This window comes from Pleurodeles waltl, chromosome 8, assembly GCF_031143425.1.
Source record: "Pleurodeles waltl isolate 20211129_DDA chromosome 8, aPleWal1.hap1.20221129, whole genome shotgun sequence".
In the NCBI taxonomy this organism is placed as follows: domain Eukaryota; kingdom Metazoa; phylum Chordata; class Amphibia; order Caudata; family Salamandridae; genus Pleurodeles; species Pleurodeles waltl.
In genome coordinates this window covers 1,490,682,533-1,490,700,964 of record NC_090447.1, presented here as the reverse complement: position 1 = coordinate 1,490,700,964, position 18,432 = coordinate 1,490,682,533, and the positions used below count along the sequence as shown (strand labels likewise).

Here is an 18,432-nt window from a genome sequence, read left to right as displayed (position 1 = left end):
CTGAAGTAGAGTTTCAGTTATCTCACACAAGCACATCTGAAGCAGAGTTTCAGAGCGCTCACTCTAGCGCGTCTGAAGTACGGTTTCAAGGATCTCACACTAGCACATCTGAAGTAGATTTCGAGAATCTGACAGCTGTGTTTCTGAAGCAGACTTTTGAGGGTTTCACACTAACTCGTCAGAAGCAGAGTTTCAGTGCTGTCTCGCAAGAGCACCTGAATCATGATTTTGAGGATCTCACACTAGCACATAGAAGCAGAGTTTGAGGATCCAACACTAGTGCACCTGAAGCAGATTTCAAGGATCTCATGCTAACTCATCTGACGCAGTTTCAAGATCATACAATAGTGTGTCTGAAGCAAATTTGAGTTTCAGTTCTTTGTACGGTTTTGAGGATCTCACACTAGCACATCTGAAGCACGGTTTTCAACATCTCAAACGAGCACTCCTGAAGCGGAGTTTCGAGGATCTCGCATTAGCGCGTCTGTAGCGGAGTTTCAAGGATTTTGCTCTGGCACGTCTTAAGTGGAGATTCTAGGATCTCGCACAAACGCATCCAAAAGAGAATTTAAAACTCTTACTCCAACGTATAGGATTTTGAGTTTTAGATCTTTGTGAGAAGATCTTGTAGATTTATCAATTCAGAGGACTGTTTGAAGGGAGCTGAGGCTTCCTTGGCAGTGACTGACCTGCAGTTAGACAGAGGAAGCTGCACAGAGAACATATTTAGAATGAGTGTCGTAAGAGTTGCATCTTCACGCCTGTTCTAAATGGGAATTGATTCTGGATATTCTAGTTCGACAAAAGAATATTCTGAAAAGACTACACAAAGAGACCTGCCTCCCATTCAGGCTGGTCGAACTTTAAGGAGCTACATGGATAGCAGTAAGCAGACATGAACTCTTGAAGATTTGTCCAGTGTCAGTGCCACACTTAAATTTTTCTTTTGGTCTATAAATCCGCTCTCCTCTCCTCAAAAACGTTTTAAAAAAAATCAGATTCTCATCCTCCTTTTTGGAAGCAAAACATATGAACTGACATTCTTTTTTATTTGAAATTATCATGGCCCTTAATTAGTTGCTTCTCTTTTCTAAATGTATTCAGGATTTTTATCTGTCATATTGTATAACTAAAAACTTTTTATTATAGCTTTGTTGGCCTGCAAGCTAGCACATAACGTAAGTTAATGGCCCTTATCTAACTTGTGGGCCTCAGCTTTTTTGTGTGCCGTGTTGTATTGTATTTACTCTTTATGGCACCTTGTTATGCACCTTACATCCCTGTCTTTTTTTAAATAAAACTTATTACAATCAAGTTTCCATAGATTGTTTGAATTACATGATTGAATATGTGTGTACCTGAATTTAGGGCCTTATCTTCAAAACTATTTTGCCGTTGCAAGGCTCCAAATCTCTAAATTGAAGCCTTTGCGACCACAGAATATCTTTTGGGCATGTTCGAAGCCTACATTTTGCTTTGGTAACTCGTTACTGAATCTCAGATTAGGTCTGCCAGTACATACTGAATCGGAAATTGAAAGGGGTGTGTTTAGGTCCTCCCTTCCAATTTGAGATTCCTTATTGTATGTACCAATGGTTTGTGACTGCAAACATTGATAGGTTACCAACACCTTAAAGGAGGTGATAACCCACTTGCAAACGGGAAGGTATCCCTTAGGGCCCGTCACCTTTGTTAATGTTGTAAAAACATTTTTTAGGAGTAGGGTGTGGTTCCTGGGACTACTGCTAAGTCACAAAAAAAGTTTTTTTTTAAAGCGATGACAGCCATGGTGCTCTGCTAACCTCAACAGGCCACTACCCTTGTTTTCCAAACGCGGCCTGTTTTCCTTAAAGGAAAATTGGATGCTTTTTAAAAAAAACAATGAAACGTTTAACTTATATTCTTTAACGTTTTCAAAGTGCAAGAAGTCCCTTTAGGACCCATTCCCGTTTGCAGATTCATTACCACTACACTTCTGTAGTCTGTAAAGTATTCATGTTTTGCAACCTGACTCCGGTTGCAAAACATTAATATATACCATTTTGTTTTGGTATTTGGGAGGGATGCCCTAAACACATCTCTTCCAAATACCAAATCGTAATTCGGTTGCAAACCCAAATTGTGATTCGTTAACAAGTTATGGAATACCAGTCTGGTGTTTGCATTCACAATTAGCTCGATTTTACGAATCAAACTTTTTGCTACTGTAAAAATATTTATGCCCATATTTATACTTTTTTAGCGCCACATTTGCGTCATTTTTTTTTACGCAAAAGCGGCGCAAAATTGTATTTTGTAAGTTTGCGCCGCTTTTGCGTCAAAAAGCGGCGCAATTGCGGCGCTAAAAAAGTATAAATGTGGGCCTTAGTACATCTGGCCTTCTGTCTTTCCGAGTGTGTTTTTTACTGCTTGCCCCAGTTAATTGCAATCACTGCACTTTATACCAAATCAGGAAATTCCCAAATATTTTTCAAATGACAGCACCAACCATAACATTATTTGGTATAGCGCAGTGATTGGTGATGGCATACTCTCTTGTTTACTTGGGGAGGGAGGCAGAGTTGTTTTATCACAATTCCAGTTTACATTTTTAGGATGTATCCTCACCTATCTGGAATGTCTGTAAAGAACCGTGCACTGAGCTTTGCATTCCTGTGATGTCTTTCTTAAGTCTTTCAGATTTCTGCTAGGAGGATACTAGCGTAGTGCCTTGATACCTTCTGTATCGTTTGGAATTGTTAAATAAAAGTTTATTAACCCACAAAATACAGCCTTAGCTCTAGTACTGACCCATTAAGTAGTCCACTTGTGACATGATTCACTGGCCCTTATTCGCATTATTCCTAGAGCCAGGTAGGCAATTACTAGTCCATGTGGCAGTATCAATGCTTAGACCCATGTTTAGAACTTTACCCCATGTGGGGCAAAGTTTCAGAAGTTCTACCAAAGTCATTGTAAAGTGTTTTACCTCACCCACTTTGTCCAGCATACTTGTTATGTCCTCAGAGCAGGAAACCAGATTACTTACACATGATCCATTTGACTCAAACCAACGTTATTAATGTATTTTGATGGAAAAAAGAATGTGATAAGAGGCGCTTTGTTTGTTTCCAGGAAACTGCATGAGCGAGTTCATGGGACTGATCAAGGGGCACTACGAGGCGAAAGAGGAAGGCTTCCAGGCCGGTGGGGGTTCCCTGCACAGTATCATGACCCCCCATGGCCCAGACAGCGACTGCTTCGAGAAGGCGAGCAGTGCCAAGCTGGTACCTGAGAGAGTGGCAGACGGAACCATGGTATGCATGATTTATTGACATCGCGTGGAATTCTGGGATTTGCTTATCCAATCAGAATGCTTAAAAAGCTACCATTACCTGCCCTTGTTGGCCGAAATCAGGGCCGGACTGCCCGTTGCGGGCATCGATCGTTTCCCCAGGAGGCTGGAAGGGTGGGGGCCAGTTTTGCAGGGTGGGGGCCGGTTTTGCAGCACTGCTGCACGTTTGGCCCCCAGTAACAAAAGCAGCAGTGCTCCCCCCTCCCACACACACACACAACCCGAGGCTAGTCTGACAAAATTGCCAGGGCTGCTTTGGGTTCCCAGTCCGGCCCTGCCTGAATTAGAGATGTAACCCTGTGAAGGTGGGATAAGATGCAGACAGGCACTGGGGGTGTGTATGCCTATTTTTGTTGGTGGGATTAGAAGATGGCGCAGAAAGCTTTATTACCCAAATAATGTCAGGCATCAAGACTTATTAGTTGCTTTTTCCCTTCTGGCAAAAAAAGCCTCTGGGCAAAACTGCTGGCTCCTACCAGAGGCAAAACCAGGAGGATCCAGCTTTACCTTTGCTGACTTACATCTGATGACTCCTCTGACCTCCTGATCAGCGTTGTGCGCTTCTACCCTCGCAGCTCCACCTGCTGCGACTGCTATCCTCAAGAGCCTGTCAGCTCTGAGTTCAAGGCTCGCCTCCACCCACAGGCACCCGCCTCATTCCTGGTGGCCTAGTGGCCATCTGCTTAGGTCTGTCCTTCTTGCTTTTTCCTCTTTTTGTCTATTTCTGTCTGTTTTTGCCTTTCTTACTTCCTTTCTACGCTGCTTTTCTCCCTTTTCTGCCTTTAGCGGTTTTACGTTCCCCAAGCTCCCTCCCTGCTGCCCCTGTGGCCCCACTCCTCTCCCCGTGAAGTACTTTCCCGCTCCCTCCCTCTTCCCAGTTGACCAGACCCTCCCAACTCCCTCCCCTTCTTAAGGGTGGCTGCTACGCGGCCACGCGCAGCAGGTGTAACACCGGTGCGCAGAAGGCACACCACAGGCAAGCTCGTCTTCTCGCACCACCGCCGGTACAACAGCAACCCTGGAAGATCCTCAGCCTTCCACCTAGCCGACCCGAACAACACTCATGGACCCTTCTCTTGCAGCTTCTGATCACTCAACTGCCACCGCCCGCTACACAACCCTGCACCAAGCCCAGATGGACACCTCAAGTGCATACTCCTCAACACCCGCTCCCTCGTCAAGCATGCAGTAGAACTCTGGGACCTCCTCGACTCGATCGCCCCGGACGTCGCCTTTCTCAGAGAGATCTGGATCACCCCCACTTTGGCCCCGCACATCGCGACCACCATTCCCGATGTCTACCAAATTGTCCAAAAAGACTGACTCAGTCGTCCAGGAGGAGGCATCGCCATAATCTAAAGGAACGCCCTCCACCTGTCGACCACTATCAAGACACAGATCCGGCCAACCCTTGAATACCTACACTTCTAGATTCAGACCAACCCGAACACCTCCGTCCGTTGCACCCTTGTCTACAGACCACCCGGGCCCAGCCTCAGTTCAGCGAAGCCATCGCCTACCTTGTTGCCCCCTACACGCTCCCCTCCACCAACTACATCCTACTCTGCAACCTCAACTTCCACTTCGCTTTCCACGACGACCCAAATACCACAACCCTCCTGGACAACCTCGGAACCCTTGGTCTCAAGCAACTAGTCAACCTCCCCACTCACTCAGCAGGTCACACCCTCGACCATGTCTTCTCAGCAGGGAATAACATCACCATCTCTCACACTTCCGAACACCATTGGAACGACCACCGGTGCAACTATTTTGCCTTCACAAAGAACACCGCCCGCCACTATGCACCCTGCCCTCCCCCCCATATGCTGGGGCAGAGTCAATGAAGCGCAGCTCACCAATGCACTCAGCTACTCCCCTCCTCCACTCCCCCACCCCCACCGGACACCACAAACGCGAACAACTCTGCATGCAACCTGCACCGCTGGATCACAGAATGCACCAACAGCATAACTCTCTTCAGAAAACCCACCAGAAACCAGCACCACAAGAAACCAAGATGGTTCACAACAGAACTTCAAGAGTCAAAACGCACCTGAAGACTACTGGAACGGAAATGGAGGAACAGCTAAACAACCGAAGACCACACAGCCTACAAAAATGCAGTCACCACACACCACCAGCGCATCAGAGCCTCAAAGAAAGCTTCCATTCAAGAACGCCTCAGCACCATCACACACAACAGCAAGGGGCTCTTCACCATCGTCAAAGAGTTCATGAACCCCGAAACAAACACTTCAGACAGTCACCCCTCTCAAGACCCCTGCGACGACCTCGCCACCTTCTTTCACTGGAAAATCCAGGACATATATACAAAGGATTCAAGAACCAAAACCCGCACCCACTGCCCACCAGCACCACCACAGACCTCATGCCACGCCAAACCCTAAACCATTGGGCCTCCATTCAACAAAAGGCACCCGGAAACTCATGAACTCCATCCACTCAGGGGCACCCTCTGACACGTGCCCACATCACATCTTCAACCTGGCCAGCTCCACCATCACACCAGAACCCTGCCGGACTATCAGCCGTTCCATAGAGATCCCCACCTTCCCATCTGGCTGGAAGCACGCAGAGATTAACCCCCTCCTAAAGAAACCCTCTCCCGACCGAAGGGAGTTGAAGAACTACAGACCTATCTCTCTGCTCCCCTTCACAGCCAAGGTAACAGAAAAGGCCATCAACCTGCAACTCACGGAATTCCTCGAGTCAAACCTAATCCTAGACCCCTTCCAGCCCAGATTCAGGTGCAACCAGAGCACCGAAACAGCCCTCCTGGCAGCCACCGATGACATCTGCATCATACTGGACCACAGAGACAAGGCCATCCTCATCTTTCTCGACCTCTCCACCCCGTTTAACACAGTCTCCCACTTCACCCTCTACACCAGACTCCACAATGTCGGCATTTGTGGTAAAGCATTGGAATGGATCTGATCCTTCCTCACCGGAAGAACCCAGAGTGTCAGACTCACGCCGTTCACCTCGTCACCCAAAGAAACATGCTGCGGTGTACTCCAGGGATCCTCTCTAAGCCCGACACTCTTCAACATCTACACGGCCCGCTCGCTAAAAACGTCAGATAACACGGCCTAAACATAGTCTCCTATACCAACGATATCCAACTGATCCTCTCGTTGAATGATGATCCATTAGCAGCCAAGAGAAAATCCCACAACTGAATGAGAACAGTCGCCACCTGGATGGAAACTAGCTGCCTCAAATTCAACTTGGACAAGACCGTGATCTTCGTACTCGGCTCCACCCCCTCCGCCTGGAATGACTCCTGGGGCCCAATCCCCATCAACCACACTTGCAATCTGGGCATCATCCTAGACTCCACGCTTTCCATGACCCATTAAGTCAACGCCGTCTCATTGTCGTGCTTCCACACCCTGCACCTCCTTCAAAAGATTTTCAAGTGGATCCCCACTAAGACAAGAAGGACGGTCACCCACGCACTTGTCAGCAGCAAACTGGACTACGGCAAAGCACTTTATGGCGGCATCACAAAGAAACTTCAAACAGCACTTCAAAGAATCCAGAACGCAGCAGCCAGACTCATCCTGGGCATCCCCTGTCACAGCCACATCTCGGCCCTCCTCAGAGACCTGCACTGGTTTCCGGTCAACAAATGCATCACTTACAAGCTACTGACACACACCTACAAGGCACTGCACAACATAGGACCGGACTACCTCAACCGCTGCCTGACCTTCTACACCCCCACCATACAGCTCCGATTCTGCCAACTCACCCTCGCCGCCATCCCCAGAATCAGGAGAGCACAGCCGGGGGCAGATCCTTCTCTCACCTCGCAGCCCGGACATGAAACACGCTCCCTCTCAACATCAGGCAGGCCGCCTCATTTAAGCAGTTCAGGAAAGACCTCAAGACCTGGCTCTTCGAGTGAGCAGCAAGCCTGCAACAGCGCCTTGAAACCCCACAGGTGATAAGCTGCGCTTCATAAGTGTCTGATTGATTGATTGATTGACTGCTCTTTAATGGGATGGGGGGCTCAGCCATTGTGACTCTTCATTTGTTCTTTTGGCACATAAGGCATGTGCACTGTTGCCAAGCACAAGTCACTTCTCATGGAGTGAGGTGTGATCTTAAAGATTTTGGGGGCCCCGGGAAATAAATATTTTATAGGCTCCTGTTTGGAACAACTTTGTATTTTATTATCCATTTTTGCTACTTCAAGCCCTACGCTGCCTGACAATATTGAATTATATGGCAGAAGTGAGCTAGAATTACAGTGTGAGGGCAGATTTCCAGTGTCCTAGCAACTAGCCGGGCTAGTTTTAAACCTTGCCAGGCCAGACCACTTCTATGATACCTAGTCATTCACCAAGTGTAGGGGTACAACAGGACTCCATGTCACTAGCACAGCAATTATCGAGTCCTGGCCTGTCCTTTAACAGTTATTGTTTTTTATCAGGTACATTAGACATTTGGTTCAATCAAGGTTAACCAAAACTACAACTCATTTGTTTCTTAAACTAATGTCCTGGACTGGAAACCTAGGCCCAGATTTTCAAATCTTGTAATGCAGCACAGCAAGCCAAGTTGCTGCACTGTGTTGCCTGAATGGGAGATCAAAACAGTACCATATCTACAAAGATGTGTTGCTGTTCTGCTCTTTACCTGCAGTTGGTGCACTATATGCTGCATGCACCAACTTAAACACTCTTGCACCTTAGTGAAAGGGTGTCTGCATTATGCTCAGCATAATTTTTATGCAGAAAGGGGTCCCTTCTGGACACAAACTATGCTAGAAGGCAGTTTCCTCTTTGTATGTGTACTGCAGAATGCAACACACATGCAAAGAGGAAAAAACAAGGAGAAATAAAATATTCTCCTTGTTATGCCAGCCTCAGAGAGGCACAGGACTTTGACGTAAGCCATATCTACAAATCTATGTAGATATGGGTTTGCATCAAAATCCATGGATGGATGTACAGGAATGCCCATGCATCACCAATGGACCAGTAACGAAAGCGCATGTGCTGTGCTGCGTTACATTGGGTTACAACCCAACACAAATCGTGATTTGCATTGGATTGGTAATACCAACCCAACACTTTGTGTCGGGTCTATGTTAAAAAAGTAAAGAAACCCACTGCAAAGTCTTTGTAAATCTGGGCCTTAGTGTTCCAAAGACAGGAAGTCATCCAGCAACTTTACACTGTTCCAGGAATCTTAGCTGCTATTTTAGGTAAATGAGGTGGCATCACCCAGAGTTTCTCTGTCCCTCCTCTTCCTTCCTGTTCTTTGCTGTGTAGGCAGCCATTTAACTAAATGCTATGCTGATTCACCCAGTGTAATGTTCAGATAAACACACCCACTCATGGATCAACATATTTTGTAATGCAGGTCAATATTGGAGACATATGGGAGCGTTAACAAAGGAAGGGAGTTGTACTATCTGATTTTGTGCTGGGCCAGTCCATGTTTCTCAGAGGTGTTATGCAGTGCCCCCCCCCTCGAGAACAAGAAGCAGTTTTTTTCTCGTCCGGCCATGACAAAACAACCTTACAACAGTGGTAGACTGGGAGCTAAAGGCAACTCTGAAAAATATAGAATGATCATAAAATATCAGCTCCATAGTGAACCAGGCGAGTGTAGCAAATACGTCCAACAGTCTTCAGGCAGAGTTGGGAAATGGTAGCAAATTATATATTATATGTGTTTGCAAGAAAATGTTTTGTTTTCTCTCATGGCTGTTTGACTGGATGAATAGCTAGCAACCCATCCTTCCATCTGGCCATAAAAGCAGGCTTTTGGCCCTAAGCCTCTTCATGTTTTCCCTGTGTTTCATGTGGCCACTTTAGTCTGCCATAGAACATCTAGTATAATGTCACGTGATTTTTTCTAAGTACAACTAGGCATGATTAAGACCTCTTTGGTTACCAGCAGTCCTCAGGAAAGGGTCATTGGCCTTGCATTTTGTGATGTGAGTTCATTTACCCTGTTCTGTTTTGCTTGACTTTCTCATCCACACAATGCATGACCTCAGTTAGTTACTCTGCCAAAGCAGCATGGCCAATCTTCTTGCCTGCCGCTCATTGTTTAGAGATCTGCTGTTCAATAAGATTGCTATCGAACCAGAAATAAATTAAAAGTTCTGACCCAATTTACTAAAAAAACTCCTTACATAAGAACCACAAAATAAAGATCATCTGATGTAGGGATCCAAAGTTATAAACTAGGCAAAAAAATAAATTGGGTGTCCAGAGTCACCTTATGTGAAATACAAAATAAGAAAAAATGTCATTATCTCTCTGTGATTGGTCAAGAACTAGTCACCTTCTGAGGCTCACTCATAAGTAAGCACAAGTTGGTGGTTGGCCCCGCTGAAAGCTTTTACCTTGAGATTTAGAAACCTTGTGGAGGAACGATCTCTCTAGCTTGGCTGTTAACAAGGGCACCATGAGTTCAGATATGATGATAAATTTTGGGATCAACACTACTCCAGATTTCTATGCTTCAGAATCCAGAATGGTGAATCAGAGCTATCCCCTGACTTCCAACTTCACTACAGGCCCTACCAGTTCAGCCCCCTTTGCTTCAAAGGAAATCTCCTTTGGGGTAAAGGAGAGGATGTGGTATAAGGTAGAGAATGTGACGTGAGAGCCAGAGCTGCTGACTTCGGACCTGGGAGAACCAGATTCAAGTCTTGGCATCGGCTCAACATTCTGTGATTCTGGGCAAATCACATAGGGCCTGATTTAGATATTGATGGATGGGTTACTCTGTCACAATATTGGATATCCTGTCGGCCGAAATCTAAATCCCATTATGTCCTATGGAATTTAGATTTCGGTGGACGGGATATCCGTCACTGTTGTGACGGAGTAACCCATCCATCAATATCTAAATCAAGCCCTTAATCTCCCCATGTCTACAATTCAGCACCTTGAGACCCTCAGGGTGATTTGCCGCACTTTACAAATTCTGGATTTTAATTGCATTACTCTCTAGAGTTTCCTTGGCCGACATTCTGAATTGAGAAAGAGACTACAAAATTATTTTCAAGTCAGAGGGCCCACTAGGGAGGCCCTATGTGACTCCTCTCTCACATCCTTTAACATGGCAGCTGGAGAGCAGGGACATTCCATAGTTTAAAGTGAATGCCATTCCAGACAGAAATTTGTATGACCTAGGAAAGCCCTAAAATAGAGCTCAAGAATAATATATTTCATATCTGCTATACAGTTAACTGGAACAGGAATCTAACTCCAATTAGAACATTGGAACGTTGGCAGCTCCATTGAAAACAGTGGAGTGCTCCGGGGTTTTACTGGCCGGTAAAAGCCCGCAGCGCCAACATTCCAATGTTCGCTTTGTTCACAGCAACAGCTGTGAACAAAGCCTCACGGAGGCCGAGGGGATTTTAATCCCCTCGGGCTCCGTGAACATTTTTTTTTTTAATAGAACATTCTGCCCTGAGTGGCAGAATGTTCTAATAGCCTTAGAACCCGCCGTAGCGGGCTCTACCGGCTAATAAAGTCCCTCTCCCTTGTTAAATGCCCTCGCCTTCGGCTCGGGCATTTAACGCGGGGAGCGGACCTTTAATAGCCGGTAGAGCCCGCTACGGCGGGTTCTAAGGCTATATTCTGGTCTTCCCAGCCCAGGTAACGTATGCACTGTGAATCTGGTTTTGATGATTGCTTCCAATCAAACGTTAGAAAGTACATACAGATTACATGTTGCTGTACGTTGTATATCACAGAAGATATGTCATGCAGGAGAGGCTGCAACAAACATACCAGAGAATCACATCTTATGCTTATGAAGCAGTTTGGACAAATATATCCGCCACTCTAGCTTTCCATATCAGTGCTCTGTACAGCTGCTCCAGGGCCCAGCGGACAGAGAGTTGCTTTACAGGTATCGCATTTATGGCATACGAGATAAAGAACTATTGACTTTCCAACAGGCTGCATGCAGCAGAGGCTGTTCATCAGACTGTGTCTTCTGCATAGGTTAAAGGACCAGATGGCCAAAGCAATAAAATAAAGGGATTTTAACAAAAATTGATTTGCATCCCTGGGAGATCCACGTCGAGATGCTGTGATTGTACATTCTCCTTGCTTACAACTTCTACTTCTGTGCCCATTCCCGGGTATCTCAAATATGCTCTCCAGGTGGGCGAGTTATGGTGAAGGCTGTCACTGCACTGTATCCTTTGACAACCTTCAGTGCTGCAGTGCCCTGCGGAGCATCAGGAGTCTGCGGGCTGCGTGAAAATGTTCATAGTACCTTAATGTGGCAGTAGGATATTGCAACCCCAAAGAATGTGAAATAGTTATCCATGGAAAGCAAGTGACACTCCAGGAAGTACCTGCATGTGTACACTTGGTGAACTGTAGGCTGAGATGGACAACATGTCATCTGTCCTCTTGGAAGCCTGTGTTGTGATGCTTGCCTCCACCCGCCTCTACTGTTCAGTGACTGTGTGTCTTTCCCCACTGCAGGCCTTCATGTTTGAGTCCTCCTTCAGCATGGCTGTGACCAAGTGGGGCCTGAAGACCTGCAACCGCTTGGACAAGAACTACCACAAGTGCTGGGAGCCCCTGAAGAGCAATTTCAATCCTAACTGGAAACCAAGCGACTTCTAAGCACCTGGTTGGCCTTGACTCAGACTCCTTTCTCACTTGTCTTTCACCGGTCTAATATGCACAGGATATGCATCAGTCACATGAGGCAGGGTGCTGAACTCTAGCCTACACTATGTCAAGAAACTGCCCAACAAAGTGTTCGACGACTAGTGGCACCAGTAGCATCCCAGGGTAACACGCCTACTGGCTGTTCACTAGCACCTAAGGGAAAGGGAGGCACCTAATGCTACTGAGGGGTGAGGTGAGGAGCCTAAAGGAAGCTTGCAAATGAAGGTCCTAACTTTAATATTGTCAAATTGTTGATAATACTCGCTATGTTTGTCACAGAATTGAATTTGTACCCAAAACTGCAGTCTTGTCCAGTGCAATAGATTGGCTAGTGAGTGGGTGAACACTGAGGGTAAAAGATGGCCAACCAGACTGATACCTCTGATCGGTTGTGCCCAGGCAGTCTGAGCTGCATCTCAGGTGAACCCAATAGTTACAAATCAGTTAATCCTGTTCCATCCCCCCTCCTGGAATAGGCCAGCCCATCGCCGAAGCATAAAGGCTTTAGCCTCTGCCTACGAGGAATATACCTCCATTACCTTTCACACTAGGAAAATACACTACTTGTGAAGAATAGTAACAGAACTCTGATTCTCTCAGATAGGATGGTCTCAACTAAATCCACCCGCAACACCGAACTAAAGGGCGGAATCAACATTAACCCGTATACACCTTTTGGATGCTCTAACAACCAGCCAGAGGAAAGCAAAACTTACAAGGCAGTAAGGCCACAAAAAGACAACAAGGGCACATCCTGCCCTTTATTCTGTGAAGCATGAAGAACGTTAAAGTAATTATGCATGAATAAAAGATATTGTCTCCTTTTATCAAAGTCTGGCATGTACTTGTTAGACGTGTGGGGCCCATCATGCATGGAATCTGGTGTGGTGTGTACTCATTACATTGCACTTCATGCGTGGACGTCTGGTGTGGTGCATGCTCATTGTAAAGTCTGTTACATTAGAAAGTGTGGCATGGACCCCACACATTGTACTGTAGAATCCATCATGTATGGAAATCACAAGTGTTTTTTTACTCATTGTAGCGTTGAGTTTATCAGGTGTGGATGTCTAGTGTGGTGCCTGCTCCTTTCAGTGTAGTGTACATCGTGGGTACATATTTGGTGTGGTGCGTACTCGTAGTTTAGAGTGCACAATGTATGGATGCGTGATGTGGCGTGTAGCGGTTACAGTATACAGTCCATCATGTGGAGAAATGTTACCTCGAGCAGTAGAGTTTTTTTTTTTTTTAACAGCTCAAGGACCACACTTGCAAGTCAAGCTCTTTGGTGGCCAAGTATTACATCTTCATGCCCATCACTGTTCTTTGGCCATTTTCTGCACCAACCAGTTACTGGTTTAATAGAAATCAATTATCATGACTGCCAGTGGGGGCAGATCTGATCAGATGAACCAGGGACTGAATCTGGAAAGAGCAATGTTTGAATTGGGTCGGGTCCAGGGGATCCTTGCTAGCAAAACCCAAAGCAAGTGTTGAGAAGGGCCCCTTCTTTCTCTGTTTCTCTATCTCTGCCTCTTTCCCACCCTGTCTTTTCGCCTCTCTCTCCCTATTTTTCCATGTTCTTTAATTTCTATCCCTTGCCATCCTTCTCTGTCTTCCTCTGTGTCCTTCCCTCTCACTTCTCCCTCTCCGGAGTTGTCCATGATGTCACGTTCAAGGAAAAGTTACTTACCTGTAATTCTAGTCCTCTGTTGTAGGTATTCTTTCTGAATCCATAAACAGAAGAATATCCCCAGAACACCATTTTTCAAATAATTCACAAGTACAAAAAATGCACGCAAGAGGCAACATTTGCTACATATCTTTTTTCTTTGTCTTTTATTTTTTTTAAACTCCTATTAGACAAATTAAAAGTATAGTGTGATTTGCTAAAAAGAGCACTTTTATAAAACTCTAATTAAGATGCAATGTGGCCTCCAACAGGCTGAGCACACAGTGCTGACAGCACATTTAAGGACTTCTAATACATCCAGACTTTTCATCATGCAGTGCATGGTCTGTGAGGAAGTTCTTTTTGGAGAAGAAACAGTAGAAAGATGATGTATTATAGACTTGTCGTCAAGGGAGGTGGGCAGGTTGTTTATGGATTCGAAGAGAATACTCGGGACAAAGAACTAGCATTACTGGTTAGTAACTTGTCCTTCTCTGTGATGGGATTCCTTCTGATATCTATAAACAGTAGGATCGAATAGCAAGCTACCATATGCACGTAGGGAATTGAAGGTGGTGAGATGGAAGCAAATGGCCTATGCTAGTACGTTGCACAAGGAGGCAGAACCTACTGGAGTATAAATTGTGGAATATGGTGCATTGCTGCCCTTTCCCCCTGCGCTGGGGCCGTTTTGGCATCCTAGCGCCACTGCAGGCACCCTTGCACCATGGTGCAAGGGTCCCTCTATTGCATGCAGGATTGTTTTGTGCAGAAAGGGGCACCTTCCTGCACAAAAACAATCCATAGAGGCGTTTTCCTCTTTCCATGAGTGCTGCAGAATGCAGCACACATGGAAAGAGGAAAAAACGAGAAGGATTAAAATATTTCTCCTCGTTATGCCTGGCCTCGGGAGACGTAATGTGTTGGCGCTTCCTGGGATTGCATGATCTTGTAAATCTGGGGCAGCGTCAAAATGCATGGGTGTTGCATGGGAAAACCCACAACAACGCCCATGGAACGCCCCCCTGGCACAGAGTAAGGCAACACAGCGACTTGAGCTGCCTTACCTTACTCCATATGTATGAGGTCATTCAAAGCCAGCAAAGTGGCTTTGCATGGCCTTATAGCTATGATTATGTAGTCTGCGCCAGTGGAGCTTCACAAAAAGTGACGCTCCGGCAACTCAAGGGGCTCATAAATATGCCCCATAGAGTCAATGCAGTAATCTTTGGCAAACGTACAATGGATCTCCAGGTGACTGCTTTGCAGATGTTTTGGAACTGGTATTTCAAGGTAGTCGTGGCTCCTTTTTCACCAGTAAAATGTGCTTTAGGCTTATGCCGAAGGGGTTTGTTAGCCTTTTAATAACACAGAAGTATACAGGACATATCCATCTTGGTATGGTTTGCTTAGATGAAGTTGTTCTGTTCTTATAGTGCCATACATAGGGTTTTTGATGTCATCCATAAGTGAATACTTATTGTGGCTAGAAGAAGTAATACTGAATACTTGAGTCATTCACTGAGCCGTCGTTCAAAATCAAGCTGTATCAGGTGAGTGTATTTGTTATACACCCTAACAGAAACAAGTATATGAACTATCTCTGAGGGAGGGAAGTGTAGTGAGGGATGGTAGAGGGATTACATCCATGCTCATGCATAAAACCCACAACAGCAAAATTTCTCAACAAAAGTAAATCATGGAGACGACAAGAGGGGGCTGCCCCTAGGGCCTTATTTACAAAGAATTGGTGGCTGTAGGGCAGCGGCGCAAGTCACTTGCCCTGTGCCAATTCCAAAGGGCAGGAATGCACCATATCTACAGACACACAAATTGCAGCCGAGCGCCAACGCAGGCACCCTTGCACCATGGTGGAAGGATGTCTGTGTAATTGGCATGATTGTTTTTGTGGAGGAAGGGGCTCCTTCCTGCACAAAAGCAATCACAAGAGGCATTTTCCTCATTCTATGTGTGTTCTCCTCATTACGCCTGCTCTGGAGAGGCGTATGTTTTTGGCGCTGCCCCAGATTTACGCTATGTTGTAAATCTGGGGCAGTGTCAAAAAACATGGGTGTTGAGGGGAAACACCCACAGCAATGCCCAAGGCATGCCTCCCTGAAGCAGTGTGAGGCAACGCAGCGCCTTGCGCTGTGTTGTCTTACACCATATCTACAAGGCCATGTAAAGTCACGCACTGTGGCTTTGTAGATATGGGTCTGCACTGTACGCCACAAGAGCGTCAAAAAAGTAATGCTCCGGTGGCGCATGGGGGCTTGTAAATAAGCCCCTTAGGATGCAGACTCGACTCTGAAATGCGCAAGTAGTCCCATTGTATAAGGGTCAAGCCAGAAACATTTCACAGGTCTAAGTCAGATTCGAGCCTTAGTTGGCTCGTGCGTACACTGATGCCTATGTTAAAACTACCCATTTTAAAAAAATCAATCAATCATAGCATTTGTAAAGCTGTAAAGCGCACTACTCACTTGTGAGGGTCTCAAGGCGCTGAGGGCGGGTGGTTGGGGGGGAGGTGCTGCTACTGCTTGAATAGCCAGGTCTTGAAGTGTCTCCTGAAGGTTAGCAGGTCCTGTGTCTGTCGCAGGTGGATAGGAAGAGTGTTCCACGTCTTGGCGGCAAGGTGGGAGAACGATCTGCCACTGGCGGTCGTTCTGTGGATGCGTGGGATGGTGGCGAGGGCAAGGTCAGCGGAGCGAAGCTTCCGGGTCGGGGTGTAGAAGGAGAGTCATCTGTTGAGGTATTCTGGTCCAGCGTTGTGCAGTGCTTTGTAAGCGTGGGTGAGGAGCTTGAACATGATTCTCTTGTTGACAGGGAGCCAGTGCAGGTCTCTCCGGTGGGCTGTGATGTGGCTGTGGCAGTGGATTTCCAGTATGAGGTGTGCGGAGGCGTTCTGTATGCGTTGCAGTCTTTTCTGGAGCTTGGCCATGGTTCCTGCGTAAGGGGCGTTGTAGTCCAGTCTGCTGCTTAAGAGGGCTTGGGTGACCGTCCTTCTGGTTCCGGTGGGGATCCATTTGTAGATCTTACGAAGCATGCGGAGGGTGTTGAAGCAGGAGGAAGAGACGGCTGGGTCATTGATTACGATGTGTCCAGGATGAACCCCAGGTTGCGTGCGTGGTCGGTGGGTGTTGGTGCAGTTCCCTGTGTGGCAGGCCACCAGGAGTCATCCCAGGCGAAGGAGGTGGAGCCGAGGATGAGGACCTCAGTCTTGTCAGAGTTCATTTTCAGGCAGCTGCTCTTCATTCGGTGACGGCATTCATTCCTTCGTGGAGGTTGGTTTTGGCGGTGGCTGGGTCTTTGGTGAGGGAGAGGATCAGCTGAGTGTCATTGGCGCATGAGACGATGTTGAGGTCGTATGATCGGATGATATTTGCGAGCAGAGTCATGCAAACGGAAAGAGGGGTGGGCTGACGGATGACCCTTGGGGTACGCCGCAGATCTTGGTGGCTTCAGAGCGGAATAGAGGGAGGCGGACTGTCTGGGTTTTGCCTGTGAGGAAGGAGGTGATCCCGCCCAGGGGTCTGCCAAGGATCCCCTCATCGTTGAGGCGTGTGTGTGTGTGTGTGTAGGGTGTGGTGGCAGACTGTGTCGAAGGCGGCCGGGAGGTCCAGGAGGATAAGGGCCGCGGTTTCACCTTTGTCAAGTAGGGTCCTGATGTCGTCGGTGGCGGTTTCATTGCTGTGGAATCCGAATTGGGACAAATCCAGAGTGTTGTTCTGCTCGAGGAAGCGGGTCAGTTGTTGACAATCTTCTCTATGACTTTTGCCGGGAAGGGGAGCAGGGAGATGGGCCGGAAGTTCTTGAGCTCCTTTGGGTCCGCCTTGAAAAAAAAGAGAGTAAGTAATTAAACAAGTTTGGGCAAAACCAGTAGGACTCACCCTTGGGACCTATTAGTTTTGCCAATGTTTTTTAGGCTTGCTGTACCGCAACACTGGGGGTTGGGGTGGTAGGAGGCAACACAGAGGGCGCAAATGGGGAAAAAGTGTGGGGGGCAGAAGCAACAGGGAGGGCGGGAGTTGGAAGAAGAACCAACAGACTAGAAAGAGGGTGTGGGGAGGCAACACGGAGGACGGTGTTGGCGAGGAGAAACTACAGGAGTGAGAGGAGGGTGCAGGCGGGGGAAGCAACACAGAGCAGAGAAGCAATGGGCAAAAGAAGGTGGGCGCACGTGGGGGGAAGCAACAGAGCAGGGGATGGGGGAGAAGCAATGGGTGAGAGGAATGTGGGGCAGACGGGGGAAAGCACCTAGATGATAAAGCAAGAGGGGGAGTACACCAGGGCAACTGCAACATGTAGGGAACGGGAAGAAGCAGGCGGATAATAAACAACACGAAACACGGGGGCAAGAATTTAACGAGGGAGACAGCTGGGAAACACATATACTCCCATATAGTGCTTAACCCAAAAGAAAAAGTAGTGCATAGAAGTCAGCCAATCAAAATAGATGGTAGAGAAGCTGTGCTCCATTGGAGGGACAAGCACAAGATTGAAAAGGCAGTGCCTTGAGACCCTACGGGTGATTAGCCACGCTTCAGAACTGATTTATTGATTGAAAATGGGACTTAAATAAGAAGCAGACAAATGAGTGAAGGGAAAGCCAATCAGTGGTAAGCAATGGGCGGGCTTCATTACCCTGTATGTTCTTGGTAAGCCCACAATATGTTTCGCAACAGACAATCCATGCCCTAATTGACAGGACATAAAACTGCCTTGGAGTC

At 46.9% G+C, this 18,432-nt stretch overlaps 1 protein-coding gene across 2 annotated transcripts in view; it reads left to right on the top strand.

Moving 5' to 3' along the window:
• The window catches only part of HGD (homogentisate 1,2-dioxygenase), a 161,560-nt gene extending 148,698 nt beyond the window's left edge, over positions 1–12,862 (top strand). Inside the window, exons 13-14 of one of the 2 annotated variants that reach the window (XM_069202700.1) lie at positions 3,115–3,296; positions 11,839–12,862. In XM_069202700.1, the coding sequence (XP_069058801.1) occupies positions 3,115–3,296; positions 11,839–11,982 (326 nt within the window). In that variant the 3' untranslated portion in view covers positions 11,983–12,862. The remainder of the gene's footprint in view (positions 1–3,114; positions 3,297–11,838) is intronic. The other variant, XM_069202701.1, reaches the window with a different exon arrangement.
• Positions 12,863–18,432: the final 5,570 nt, after the last annotated feature.